The 14,079-nt window shown below is 59.4% G+C and overlaps 1 protein-coding gene across 1 annotated transcript in view; it reads left to right on the top strand.

Annotated features, from left to right (window-relative positions):
• The first annotated feature begins 2,534 nt into the window (after positions 1-2,534).
• The window catches only part of EPS8L1 (EPS8 like 1), a 13,436-nt gene continuing 1,891 nt past the window's right edge, over positions 2,535-14,079 (top strand). The window contains exons 1-20 of the mRNA XM_027860109.1: positions 2,535-2,708; positions 2,999-3,042; positions 3,210-3,250; positions 3,738-3,796; positions 3,876-4,037; positions 4,358-4,507; positions 5,179-5,261; positions 5,346-5,500; positions 5,796-5,848; positions 5,933-6,059; positions 7,448-7,536; positions 7,710-7,784; positions 8,034-8,182; positions 8,453-8,594; positions 8,887-8,915; positions 10,373-10,517; positions 12,001-12,129; positions 12,209-12,302; positions 13,293-13,479; positions 13,783-13,915. Coding sequence (XP_027715910.1) covers positions 3,026-3,042; positions 3,210-3,250; positions 3,738-3,796; positions 3,876-4,037; positions 4,358-4,507; positions 5,179-5,261; positions 5,346-5,500; positions 5,796-5,848; positions 5,933-6,059; positions 7,448-7,536; positions 7,710-7,784; positions 8,034-8,182; positions 8,453-8,594; positions 8,887-8,915; positions 10,373-10,517; positions 12,001-12,129; positions 12,209-12,302; positions 13,293-13,479; positions 13,783-13,915 — 2,019 coding nt within the window. The 5' untranslated portion in view covers positions 2,535-2,708; positions 2,999-3,025. The remainder of the gene's footprint in view (positions 2,709-2,998; positions 3,043-3,209; positions 3,251-3,737; positions 3,797-3,875; positions 4,038-4,357; positions 4,508-5,178; positions 5,262-5,345; positions 5,501-5,795; positions 5,849-5,932; positions 6,060-7,447; positions 7,537-7,709; positions 7,785-8,033; positions 8,183-8,452; positions 8,595-8,886; positions 8,916-10,372; positions 10,518-12,000; positions 12,130-12,208; positions 12,303-13,292; positions 13,480-13,782; positions 13,916-14,079) is intronic.

Raw genomic sequence — 14,079 nt, 5'->3', positions numbered from 1 at the left:
CATCAAGTCCAACTTCATTTTACAGAATGGGAAACTGAGGAGAAACTTAAGGCCTTTCCTGAGGTTCTGTGGCAACTCAGTGGCACATCTCGGGTTAGAATCTGGGAGGCTCAGCTGTAAGGGCCCCTTGAGACATTGCCTTCTCACATACCCTCACCTAGTGGTGGGGGGGAAACAAGCTCATTTAGGGGAAGGACCTCCTGCAGGAACTCCAAGGATAGGGTGGAGGCCGTCCACTGGAACCCTTTGGAGTCAGAGGGAGTGGAACCCAGCCTGCCATGAACTGGGTGTGGGTTCTCACTCTTGGGTCAATGACTTCCCTCTCTGGGCCTCTGTTTCCTTATTTGTAAAGGAAAGACTTTGGATAAGATGAGGAGAGAAGAAAATAACAGCAGCACCTACTGTGTGCCAGGCAGTGGGGAGAGAAGATGATAGCGGCACCTACTGTGTGCTAAGCACTAGGGAAAGGGAGAGAAGATAGCAGCACCTACTGTGTGCCAGGCACGGGGGAGAGAAGGTGATAGCGGCACCTACTGTGTGCTAAGCACTGGGGAAAGGGAGAGAAAATAGCAGCACCTACTGTGTGCTAAGCACTGGGCTAAGTGCCTTACAATTATCTCATTGGATCCTCGTGACAACCCTGGAATGGTTTAGTATCCCCATTTGACAGATGCGGAAGCTGAGGCAGAAAGAGAGGAAATGACCTGCCCAGGGTCGCATAACTAGTAAGTGTTTGAGGCTAGATTTGAACTCAGGTCTTCCTGACTCCAGACCTGGCTCTATCCGCTGAGCCACCTGCTACCTTAAGAGAACAGAGGGTGCGTGGGGGCAGGAAGCCCCAGCGGCTGGCCGACAAGAGGAAGGTGACCCACATTCTCCACCTCGGTCCGGCCCCTGCCCTTCCGCCCTTTGTCCACACACCGGCCAGACTGGCTGCCACCCTGGGCTCCCGCCCTGTGAGCAAACGGGATCAACTTTGGCATTCCCTGCTCCAGCCTCTCCTGAGCCTGCTAGGCCGGTTCCTCTGATCTCCACCCAGCTCCCAGCCTTCCCCGCCCCCATCCCGGGCTCTGGCTAACCAGGGGACCCAGGCGCCCACTGGGGGGAGGTGACTGTGGCTGGAGGTGGGGGGAGGGGCCGCCTGCCCGGCCCTCCAGGACGGGGGCCTCACTACCTGCCAGCCAAAGCAGCCCTTCCCACCCAAACAACGCGCAAGCATTTAACACCTGCTACGCGCTGCGTACGGGGGGCTGGGGGAAAGTCAACCCTCCCAGGCCCATTGAAGCAAATGCGTGTGCGGGCCTTCCCAGGGGAGAGGGCTCCGAGCTGAAGGAGGAGAGAGGCTCAGCCTGGGGGAGACACTGTGTGTCGTTTTGGGAGCAGCGAGAGGGAGCCACGAGAGTGCCTGAGCAGGGGAGTTACCTGATCAGAACTGTGCCTTTGGCTTGGACAAAAGGAGAGAACACGGGGAGCTGAGGTGTAGACGCCCATGCTTAGCGCAAGGCCTGGCACACAGAGAGCACCTCATAAACGCTCCTGGACAGCGCTTCACAGAGCCCTGAACACAAAGTAGTTTCTCAGCTTCTCACTTCGTCCTTGCATCATTTCCAGCCAATCTGGCCAGCTAACTGTTCCCCAAGTACGTGCCTTTGCCGAGGCTGTGCCCCCTACCTGGAATGCCATCCCTCCATGCTTCTGCATCTTAGACTTTGTAGCCCAGGGTCCACCACCTAGCCATCCCTGTGCCCTCGGGCTCTCGACTGCTTGAAATCACCTACTATTCCTTCATGAGTATTGTCCCTTGTGCTTCTCTGCCCTCCCGGAGGATGGCAGCTCTTTGAGGGCAGGCGCCCAGGGCCAGGCACACACACACAAGGCCCCTGCTCCATGTTTACTGAATGCTTGGGGATCAGAGGAGCGCGGGGATTTGCCCAGGGTCACACAGCATGTGAGGGGCAGACCTCCTGCCAGCGTTCAGGTTTCTTGAGTTGGGGGAGGAGAAGCAGCCTCAGAAGTCCCCGCCCCTCTCTGAACCTCAGTTTCCCCCTCTGTAAAGCAATCCTAACTGCCATTTCCTTAACATTTGAAGGCTCCCAAACTGGCCTTCTCAGGTCGCCCAGCACCCAGGAGGGAGCAGGGTGGGATTAATGATCTCCCAGCATCCTCCGGCCGAGGCCCAGGGTCCTTGGCTCAGACCCAGGCCTTTCTGCCTCAGGTGCACCTGAAGAGACAGGGCATGTGTGTCGGGGGTGGGGAGGAAGGAGAGCAGGGGAGGAGGAGGAAGCCGGGACAGAGGGAGGGAGGGAGAGAGGGAAAGAGAGCTCGGTTTCGGTCACACCCAAGGCCAACCACAGGCTTGGGGCCCCTGAGGGGGCCCTCCCTTCCACTGTTCCCATGACCTAAACCACTTGGTGTCTCCTTCCAAGGACCCAGTCCTGGTCCCCCAGTCCCCACCTCCCTTAAGGACCCAGACTCCTGAGCTCCAGCTAGCACTGGCTGGAGTTCCCAGCTCCGCCTCCCAGGGCCACACCCCACCAGGTGAAGGCTTAGGTATGTGGGGGGAGGTGGGGCACCTAGCCTCTCTCTCTCTCTCTCTCTCTCTCTCTCTCTCTCTCTCTCTCTCTGGGACTGGGGCCTAGGCCTGCCATGCTGGGGAGGCTGCTTCTCCCGAACACGGCTGCATCTGCCCAGACAGAACATTAGTCCAGGTGAGCCCCAACACAGGGACCCCAGCATCCTGCTCCCCCAGGCAACTTCTTCTGCAGGAAGCTGGTGTTCCCTCCCCAGACCCAGGTATTCCTCAGCCTCTGCCCCCTCAAGGACCCCAGATGCACAGACTCCCAGGCCCCACCTGCTCAGGGACCCCGGCATCCCACACCCCCAGGGCCTCTTTCCAGGGGCCCCAACCAGGGCTTCCAAGTCCCAGGTTCCTTGGCCTAGGGAACAACCAGATACGCAGGTCCCAGCGTGTCCCAGCTAAGGCCTCTCCTCTCCCCAGGCTGGACGCCCCCGCTTTTGGAGCACGATGACCAGCCCAGCAGGGTGAGTGTCCTTCCCCTGGGGCTGGGAGCCTCCTGTCCCCCCATTCTCTGTCCCCTCCATGCCCTTCCCTTCTTTCTCCCGGATCTGCCACTCAACATGGGGCTCTGAGGGAAGGGGAGGGGTGCCTGAAATGCTTCACCCAGTGACCCTCCGACCCTCCTCCCCAGGCCCATTGCAGCCCCCAAGCCCAGCGCCAAGTCCATCTATGGTGAGTCAGGGGCCACTGACCGCCCAGGTTGGGATGGAGGCCGGGATCTCAGGATACATGGGTCCCTGCTGGGTTGTGGGTCAGGGGCCCGGTGTTTGGCCTTAGCTGGTAAAAGAACTGTCCAGAACCCTCCACCCACACAACCCCCCAGTGACAGTGACTTGGGGTGGCTCAGGCCAAGGGGAGGGCCATGGAGGTGGTGAAGAAGATTAAGTGGAAGGCCTGAGTTCAAATCCCAGCCCTGCCCCTTAGGAACTGTGGCACCTGGCTGGATTCCATCTCCTCTCTGGGGCCTCAGTTTCCTTGTCTGTCAAATGGGGAGGGCCTCCATAGTGCCTTCTACCTCAAGTCAATGATCCTAAGGTCCCTTCCAGGTCAAGGAGTTTCCTCATTGGCAGAGAAGGAAGGAATCTAAGGAAGGGGATCTGAGCTTAGTCGGGGGAGAGGGGAATTATCTTTCCCTAAGCTTCCCTCTCTCTGGCCCCAGAGCAAAGGAAGAGGTACTCCACAGTGGTCATGGCGGATGTGTCCCAGTACGCGGTCAACGTGAGTCTTGTGGGCCTGAGGGAGTGGGGCGAGTGAGGGGGGCTCAGACCCACGGCCTTACCCGCCTTGCCCCCCACAGCACCTGGTGACCTTCTGCTTGGGGGAGGAGGACGGAGTCCACACCGTGGAGGACGCCTCGAGAAAGCTTTCCGCCATGGACGCCCAGGGTCGCATCTGGGCCCAGGAGATGCTGTTGCAAGTGTCCACGGGGCACGTGAAGCTTCTGGATGTGGACTCCAAGGTCAGAAGACGGGTGGGCAGCAAAGGAGAGGAGGGAGGGATTTGGAGCTGGGACCGTGCCCCTCTCTGGCCGTGGCTTTCTCCCTCTAGAGAAGTGGACGGGAGGATCTCAAAGCGTCTTTGGTATCAGAGGGGACAGAAGTAGGAAGGGGGGCAGGAGAGAGACTGTGAACAGAATGCCCTGGGGAGCCGTGACCCAAGCACCCCAAAGGTGCTGGTAGATTCATTAGGAGATGCCCCTTCCATGGGCGCTGGGTGTCCTGGGGTGGGATAGGCAGCCCTGCCTGTACCCCTCTCCCCACTCTCCCCACCCTCCCACAGGAAGAGCTAGAGTCCTATGCCTTGAACTCCATTCTTCGATGTGAGGCTGTATTCCCCCCGGGCCAGACACAAGCCCTGCTCCTCCTGGTGTGTCAGGAGCCCGAGCGGCCCCAGCCTGATGTCCACTACTTCCAGGGCCTCCGAGTTGGGGTAAGGAGGGTGCTGGACCCAGGCTCTGGCAGGGACAGGGAAGATGGGCTCCAGCTGGCCGTGGGGATGCAGGGGAGGGCTTGGAAGGGGGACCTGGAAGCTGCTCCCAGAGCTGGCGGAGAATGAGAGGCTGGGGTGGGGGGACCAGCAAGGTGGAGGAAGAGAAGGGGAAGTCAGGAGGATGCTGGGGAGGTGCCCCAGAGGAGGGCCACCTGACCGGCTGGAGTCCACAGGGCCTTGGTGGAAGTCCCGGTGGAATCTGAGGAAACCGGCCCAAAGACAGACAAGGCAGAGAAAAAGGAGGGCTCAGAGGAGAAGAAATCAGGGAGCAAAGAGGGAGACCAGAGGACAGAGGGAGGTAGGCAGGGAGAGGGGAGAAAACAGGAGGGAAGAGAAAAAGGAGATAAAGTGAGCGAGACAGTAAAGGAGACAGCGGGGAGACAAGAGGGCAGGGGGCTCCTACTGGGCCAACCGGGCCCCGGGACTCCCAAACTGGGGCAGTCCCCCCCACCCGTACTGGGCCACCTCACTCTCCCCTCCAGTCTCTCTGGCAGCTCCATCTTTGTGACTTTCCAGAGGCCAGGGTCCCTGAGGAAAGGAGTCAGGTGGGCCCAGGGCAGGAGGGCCTGGAGTGGGGGAGCTACATCCCCCAAAGTGTCTTTGCTTGGCAGGCACAGCTGATCCAGGAGGACATCAGTGGGGCCCTGCAAGCCCAGCGATCGGGCAGCGGAGATCAGCGAGCCGCAGCCCTGAGGTGGGTGGGGAGCAGGACACGGCAGGGAGAGGAGAGGGAGTCTGAGCTCTAGCATCCAGCCCCTGTCTTCACCCTGCCCCTCAGGGCCACCCAGGAGGAGCTGAACCGCACCCCCAGCCCTGGGCCTGTGGACGCCCCCTTCCAACGTCGGCCTTCAACCCGCGTGGCCATCGCCCCCCGGGAACGCCTGCTGGGACCACGGGCCAAGGAAGAGGCAGCCGTCCCCGAGGAGGAGGAAGGTGAAACTGGGGGGAGTCCCATGGAAGGGAAAGGGGAAGAGATGGCCTTCCTTCCCTCAGGGAGCCCCTCTGCCTGGGGCCTCTTCCTTGGGGAATCCCGGGTCAAAGACAGGAGACACGGCCCTGCCCACAGGGAACCAGTCTGACCAGGGAAACAGGAGCCACTCAGAAGTGCAAAAGATGTTTAGGCAGTGAGCCACTCCGGTCGTCTGTACGTGGGTCGCAGAGGAGAGGGAAGGAGGCAGTGCTGGGCAGCTCGGGGTCCTTTGTCGCTGAGCCCTGCCTTCCTCCCCAGGTACCCAGAGGCCAGCCCTGGAGCTGGAGAGCCTGGAAGCTGAGCGGAACGTGGTGAGTGGCTGGGGAGGAAAGAGCGCCCCAGGAGACAGGCAGGGCCCCCTCCCATGACTCACTGTCCCCCTTGTGGGCTCGCAGGACATCTTGAACCACATCCTGGATGACGTGGAGAGCTTTGTGGCCAAGCTGCAGAAGTCCGCCGAGGCTTCCCGGGTCCTGGAGCATCGGGAGCGGGGCCGAAGGGTGCGCCGGAGAGCTTCGGGAGGTAAGGGAGGGAGGGAGGCCCCCTTTCTTCAGTCCTGTTCATCCCCGCCTCCCCTGACACACACATACACACACACAATACACGTGTATACACATGCAATATACACACGCATACACATACACACAATACACCTATAGACATAATACACATCTATACACACATGCATGCATACACATACATACGCACAATATAACATACACACATGCAATACGCATACGCATACGTGCACACACGAAATATATACATACACACGACCAGAGCACATCTGAATGAGGAGAGAATGAAGTATCGTTGATTCCATTCCCCTGCATTGGCGTAAGCATTCATTTAAACTGAGGCTCGGATCGCAAGCCGGGGCATCGCGCATCGATCGCTAGGTCTGCAATGCCCCTGGACGCGTCTCCATGGGCCACTGCGATCTTTGCCCTTGCTGAGACTTGGAGGCCGGCTGGCCCGGACGGGGCAGTCCAGCCTGGCTCTCTCTTGTGTTCCAAAGGAGCGCTGAGGCTAAAGTTCCATCCGTGACCCATCGGATTTTTGCAGTCTTTGTAAATCGCTTAGCACCAGATCGGGCACAAAGTAGGCAGGCACTTAATATATGTGCATTCTTTTCTTTTCTTTTCTTTTCTCTTCTCCCCAAGACGCTCTTTTGGGCTTCAGGAGAAAAGCCACCTTCCGCGGTTGCTTTAGGTGGAAAGAAGTCCTCCCAGGTAGAGGAAGGGTGGTAGTGTGATTTGGGCTGGCTTAGCCCCCTCCCAACCAACACTCACCACACAGAACACAGTCACAGACCCGGGGGCAACAGGTCTGTTCAGAGCAAGCAATAAAACGGTCCTCAGGGCAGTTACAGAGATCAGGCGAGGGGACACTGGTTTTGTCTGCGGAGCAAGGGGAAATCCCAGCTCACCTGAGAAGGCTTCTGTTAATGTCGCTAAGGCTGCCTGTGCTGGGAATCCAGGGCCGTGTGGACGAGCGGACTGGCCTTCAACGCTGCCCTCCCCTCTTTCCCCTGTACTTCTACTCCCCCCCCCCCCCCTCCGCCCCTCCTTGTCTCTCTCTGTGTCCCTTTGTCTCTCTCCCTCTTTCTCCCCCTATCTGTCTCCCTCTCTCCTTTCCTCTCCCCTCCTCTCCTCTCTTCTCTTCTCTCTCCCCAAAGTCTGCTTTCCCAAAAGTCTCACTGGCAATCAGGAGTCACATCTCTTGCCATGTACAGGCCTTCCAAGGCCATGTTGGCAGGGTGCTACATTACATTTACAGATGGGGAAACTGAGGCCCAGAAAGGAGGAAGAGATTTGCCTAAGACCTGACTGGTCACTCAGGGCTCTTTCAACCACACTAAGGTTCTTGCCCTCATTTCCCTGTTCCCCCTACCTCCATCTCTCCCTCAGAGGGGCTCCTGACCCTTCGGGCAAAGCCTCCCACAGAGGAGGAGTACACAGACATTTTGCAGAAAATCAAGTATTCCTTCAGCCTGCTGGTGAGCTATCTGGGCCCCTGCCTGGTCCCTGGGGGGGGGGGTCTGTTTCCTCTGGCCCTGATCCCCCAGGTCTGGTCCAGGAATGCACCCCACTGCCTGGGATGGGGCATGGTATATCCCAGGCCCTCAAAGAAGGCAGCTGGTCCAGAAGCTCCTCTACCCCTATCTCCTAGGCCCGCCTCCGCTCCAACATCACAGACCCCTCCGCCCCAGAGCTGCTTCACTTCCTGCTGGGTCCGCTGCAGATGGTGAGCGAGCCCTGAAGTGGGAGGGGGTGTGTTCCGACCTGGGGGGCGGGCCTGAAGTGGGAGGGGGGTGGTCAGACCTCGGGGCGGGGAGCCCTGAGGGGGGGGGGGGGGGGGCCAGGCCGCGGGGGGGGGGGGGGGGGGGGGGGGGGGGGGGGGGTCAGACCTCCGGGAGGATGTCTGGAAGGGGCGGGCCAAAGAGGCAGGTGGGCTTGAGTCCAGGCTGGGGCATTCCCTCTGATCCCATGCTAGGTGGTGGATACGACCGGAGGCCCCGGCTTTGCCCAGACCGTGCAGCAGCCTCGCCTAACGGCGGAGGCCGTAGCTCTCCTGAAAGAGAGTCTGACAGCCCGAGAGGTCGAGCTCTGGACTTCGCTGGGAGACGCTTGGACCAAGGACCGGTACTTAGCACCTGTGACTTCCCTGTGGGGCTGAATGGGCGGAGAAGAGTTTCCCTGGGAAGGCTAGGAACAACCCGAGGGCGTAGCTGCCCTTTCTCTGGCACTTTAAGGCTTGCGAAGCACTCTACAAATGTTCTCTTTTGAGCCTCATCACCACCCTGGGAGGGAGGGATTATTATCATCCTCATCTTACAGAAGAGGAAACTGAGGCAGGCAGCAGTTAAGTGGCTTTGGTGACCCTCCCGCGTCCTCCCTCTGTGTCCCCCACAGGCTTGAACTTCCCCCGGAGGACGGCACCCCCTACACTCCGGTTTTCTATAGTGGCTGGGAACCAGCCCCCACTACCCCCGGGGGCCAGCCCTGGGAGGATCCCGTGGAGGGACAGCACAGGCATGAGAGACGGCGGTGGCAGGTGAGCCCCTGCCCCCTTTCCTGGGCCTCAGTTCAGTCCAAGGGGGGAGTTCTCCCCAGTGTCTTCCAAGCCCTCTCAGAGCTGACAGTCTCTGATGGGTAGAGCTCAGGCTGAGCATGAAGGAGGCGTGGGTTCCGGGCCAAACAGCTAAGCCGCCATCCTGGCTTTGACATTCTGTGATGGAAAAGGTCTTGGGATTGAGATCCTGTGGTCCCTTGAAGGGTTCCAGGGCAGGTACAGGGCAATGACCCTGGTTGCCCCTACCATCAGCTTCCTCTTCTCTCCCTCACAGCAATCAGCCCCACAGATCGAGGTCAATGGGTGAGTCTGAGAATGGGCCCTGGGTGGGGGTGAGGAAGGAAGCGGGGGGCCTGGTGTGGATGGAGACTCTGGGAGGGATGGACTCTGGGATGAGGAGTCCTGGAAGGTCTAAACATCTGTCTCTGTCTCTCTGTGTCTGTCTCTGACTGTCCTTCTCTGTGTCTCTGTGTCCCTTTCTGGGTTGGGGGATGCAGGTGGGTGAGGTGGTGAGAGGGCGGGGAGAGGGGGAGAGGCTGGGGGGATGTGGGAGGGATACAGAGACACAGACACAAATGAATGGGGGCATTGGACTGGGAACACAGGCAGAGATGGAATTGGGTGGGAGGGTGACGGAGGGAGGTGTTGGGGCAGAGACAAATACAGGCAGAGACTGATTCACGGAAATGGAGACAGTCACAGAGACAGGCAGCAACACAGAGACACACACGTATGGAGACACACACAGACAGAGGGTTCTGGGGTATATATGGAAGGGGGAGAGACCCAGGATGGGCCGCCCAGCAAGCGTGGCTGGGATGAGGGAAGGGGCCCGGGGTGCCAGGGTCTCACTGGGTCAGTGAAGGATCAGCTCCAGGGAACGGCAAGTCAAGGGACCAGGAAGCTGGGGCCCATGGGGCAGAGGGACCCAGACACTGGGGGTCATGGGGACAAGGGAAGCAGGAAAATCAAAGATCAGGGGAGGACTGTACAATGGAGGGGCAGAAGTGGGGCTCTGCAGGGACTGGACCCCGGAGCTGTCAGCCCTGAACAGGGAGGGGCTGAGGCCCTGAAGACCCCCCCTCCCTTGCACAGGTAGGACTGGGGGGGGGGGCCTCGGCCCCACCCCTCCCCCTGCCCCACCCAGCCCTGGGAACACATACCCAACCGGTCTCCACATCTGCTGCCTGTCTCTCCTGCATTCTTTTTCTTTCTCTCATTCTCCCCTCTCTCTCTGTCTCTGTCTCTCTGTCTCTCTCCTCTCTCTGTCTCTGTCTCTCTTTCTCTCTCTGTCTCTCTCTCTCCCTCTTCCTCTCCCTCTTCCTCTCTCCTTTTCTCTTCATTTTTCCCTCCTCTCTTCCTTTACCTCTCCATCCCTCCCTCTCCAGTCTGTCTGTCTTGCCTCTCTCCCTCTTTTTCTCCCTCCCTCCCTCTTTCTCCATCTCTCTCCCTGTCTCTCCATCTCCATCTCTATGCTTCTTCTCTCTCCCTTTCTGTCTCTCTATCTGCTCTCTTCCTCAGTCTCTACCTCTATCTCTTTCTCTGAGTCTCGGTAGCTCTGTATGTCTCACATTTTGTCAGTGTGTGTCTCTGTTTCTGGGGCTGTCAGTCTAGTTACCCCTCTCCTGCCCCTCTGCCCTCTCGTCCCTGCCTCCCTGCCCTCCCACTTTCCCCCCACCCCATCCTCCCATACACACCTGCCCCCTCTCCCTTGGGTGAAGCACCTTCCCTCTGACCCCTTCCCCCAAACTCCCTCTCAGTCACACAGAACCAGACTCAGAGCTGGAGCCAGGACCAGGGCTGGAGCCTGAGCCCAGGGTCCCAGGGAAGTGGGTTCTCTGTAACTACGACTTCCAGGCCCGGAATGGCAGTGAGCTCTCTGTCCGTCGAGGGGACCTGCTGGAGGTGACCAAAACCTGGGGCCCGGAGGATGGGGAGTAGGGGGGAAGCAGAGACAGAAAGGGGCAGATGGAGGCAGAGATGCCCTCTACTCCTTCAGCGTCCCCTGACCCTCTCAAGTGCCAGGCACTGAGAGGTTCTGGGCCTCCCTTCTGGGGAAAGCCAGCCCCCTCCAACTCCCGTCCCCAAGACCTTGCTCCCATCATCACCCCCCTCAGAGATGCTTTCAGCTCTCCCTCTCCCCTGAAGCCTCTGGTTCGGTCCCTTAAGGGGAATCCTCCCTTCCCCTTTCTCCCTGTCCTCTCGCCATTGGCATCTAAGACGTGGTGGCTTCTGGTCCTCCTCCGGCCTCTGTGACCGCTCCCAAGCACCAGGATTCGCCTTCTCCCCTCTCTGCAGTCTGTCCCTGGGGGATGAGGTGACTTCAGTGATCACCTCTTGGCAAGGGGCCCCCCAGATCCACTCGTCCTTCTGGGACCTCCCTCTGGCGCCCCGGTTCCCCATCTCTAGCTGCCTGCTTGGACGTCTGCCCTTTGGATGGCCCCTGCACCTGTCCCCTCTCCACCCTCTCAGACTGACCCTGTAGCTGTCCTCCTGGTCAGCCAGCATCATCTCGAACTCCCCTCTCTCCTCAGTGGCCAAGGCTTATGTTGACCTAACATATGTCCCATCAGTCATCTTCTCTGCACTCCCGAAGCCCCCAAAGCCCATGAGATCAGGCTCTCATTTCTTGCCTGCAGGGTTATGACCAATTCCTAGCTAGTCTCTCCTCCTTGCAAAGCCTCATCTTCCTTATAGCACTTCTCATAGACCTCCTCTCCCCTAAGGCCAGTGGTTCCCTATGGCTACAAGGTCAAGTACTGACATGACACCCTTCCATTTCCTGTACTCTGTGGTCCATGAAAGTTCATGCCTCCACCACTGCCACTTTTCCTCTCCTTCCATCTGCTCTCTGCGCTTTTGTTCCTTAGATGGCCCCTCTCCCCCATCCATCTCTTTAGGGCCCAGCTCCCCCATCCCTCTTCAGTGAAAGAAGGCCCCATCACATCCCCTCTGTCTCAAAGCTGGTTGATCAGTCCCCATTTTTTTGCTGCTATGTGCTGTCTTTGTGCCTGGCCAAGGAATGTCTGGGCCAAAGGATAATAAAACGTTAAGTGCCTCTATTAGGCCCTGCCCTCAAGGGGCTTACATTAGGGAGGGGGCAGTTAGCACCTGTGCACAGATACATAAATGGCAGCTAAGTAGAGCAGAGGAGGGCACTCAGGAGAGGCTACTTAGAGGAGGTGGCCTTCTGCGCCTGAGCCTTGAAGGGCTCACCTCTGAGTTCAGAGATCAGGACTTGGGCCTTCTCCCTCCCACGTGTTGGCCCGGATGGTGCCTAGGGCCCTGATACTGAAGGAGCCAGTAAGTTTGATGAAGGAAGGAATAAAGGTGAGGTTTGGGCCTCATACAGAACTCTAAATCTTGGTCTTCCTGCCCCACCTCTCAGGTCCTAGATGATGCCCGGAAATGGTGGAAGGTTCGGGACCTTCAGGGACAGCAGGGTTATGTCCCCTACAACATCCTCACCCCACACCTGGGGCCTCCAAGCCGAAAACCCAGCCCTGCCAGGGCACTGGTGAGCAAGGTCGGGGGAAGGAAGCCTGGGGCCCTGGGGAGTGCCTGAGCCCCCCCACTTAACTTCTTTGTCCCCACAGGACCAGAGTACCCCTGCCCCACCCTTGGCCCCAGCCCCTCCCAGGCCCCGCTGGGGCAGCACGGACAGCCTGGACCTGGACGCTGGGGAAAACGGTATGTGGGTGGCAGGTGGCTGGGCACCTTGGAGGGCTCTCCAATGCTTCGTCAAGGAGTGTTCCCAGAAGGCCTGCTTTTGGGAGCATCTGTCTCTTGGGGACTTTGCTTATCTCCCTCCAAGCCCTCCTCTACATGTCTTGGATCCCTCCTCTTTCTCTTTCTCCATCCACTATGTGGGTCTCTGTATCTGCCTGGGGGGCAGGTTGGGGAGGGGCGGGTGGCCGAAGTCCTTGGTCTCAATCCTTTCCAGCCTCTGGTTCCTGAGGACCCTGGTTGGGGTGGGGGGGGAAGAGGTCCGAGGCTCTGGTCCCAGCTCGGAGCTGGCGTTCCGTCTCTTTCTGTCCCTGAGTGTCTAAGCTTCCCGGCCTCTTTGGACAGCTCTACCTGTCATCTCATTGTTTCTGGGTCTTGGCCCTCTTTGCTATGGCTCTCTGTTACTCTCTCTATATCAGTCTCCAGGTCTGTTGTGGATGAGCCCTGGACTTGGAGACAGGAGAGCCTTGGGTTGGAATCCCTCTTTGGTGCTTCCTGTGTGACCGTGGATAAATCACTTAGCCTCTCTGAGCCTCTGTTTCCTCATCTGTAAAATGGGAACGATTACCCTTGTAGACCTACCACCCCCAACACACACACACACACACACACACACACACACACACAGAGTTGCCAAAGGGAAAGTACTTTATAAATCTGAAAGCACTATGCCAATGTGAGCTTGAGGTCATCTAGCCCAGCCCATCCATCTGAGGCTCAGAGAGTGATCTGCCCAAGGTCACAAGGGCCTCATAGTGGCCAAGGCAGCATTCTGTGGATCTCCCTTTTCTCTTGTCCGTGACTCAGTGGGTCCAGGGCCTTCCAGCGTCCTGGAGCGGAGGGGGGAGGAGAGTTGCGAGCCTGGGCCCTGGAGGGGGAAGGGGAGTTGCGGACCTGGGCTCTGGGGGTGCCCCAGCCCTGCCCTGTTCTCTCTACCCCCACGACATCCCGCAGAGAAGTTCGCGCACATGCTGAGCGTTAACGAGGAGCTGCAGGCCCGCCTGGCCCAGGGTGCCCGGAGCCCCCGGAGCTCCAATCGATCACCCGGCCCGGTCCGTCCGACCCCGGAAGCCCCGCTCAGCCCCCGCTCCCCAGCCCTTCAAGTCCGCGCCTGGCTTCAGGCCAAGGGCTTCAGCCCCGGGTGAGTACCTGCTGCAGGGAGCTGGGGACACAGGGGACTGGAGAAGGGGCGTTTCCTTATCTGAAGCTCCCTGGGACCCAAGTCTCTGCAGAGACCGGCGAGTCGGCCGGAGGACCTGATGCTGGGGTACCGGGGGAGGCTGGGGGGCTCAGGACACCGAAGTCCCCGGGAATAGAGGAGGCTGGGGGCTCAAGATGCCCAGGTACTTGTGCAGAGGATGGTTAAGTCGGACAGGGGTTGGGCTGGCCTGAGGGGGCGAGGGGCCTCCTGACCTGCTTCGCCCCTCCCTCATCTCTTGCTTAGGACCGTGAGTGCTCTGGGCGTCCTCACTGGCGCTCAGCTTTTCTCTCTAAAGAAGGACGAGCTGCAGGCAGTGAGCCCAGAGGAGGGTGCCCGGGTCTACAGCCAAGTCACCGTGCACCGAGCAATGCTGGAGGTGAGTCTGGACCAGACGCCGGGGTCCGCGAGGGGGGAGTGGGCCAGAGTTCCAGATGCCGCGGTCCTGATCTCCCGATGCCAGGGTACCTACAAGGGATGGGGTAGAGCTCGCGATGCCAGAGTCCCCAGGGAGAAGGGGGCAGAGCTCCCGATGCTCTGCGT

This window comes from Vombatus ursinus, unplaced genomic scaffold (genome assembly GCF_900497805.2).
Source record: "Vombatus ursinus unplaced genomic scaffold, bare-nosed wombat genome assembly UNPS02014175.1, whole genome shotgun sequence".
Classification (NCBI taxonomy): Eukaryota; Metazoa; Chordata; class Mammalia; order Diprotodontia; family Vombatidae; genus Vombatus; species Vombatus ursinus.
The sequence above is the reverse complement of the archived record's forward strand: the minus strand, read 5'-3'. Positions and strand labels throughout refer to the sequence as shown.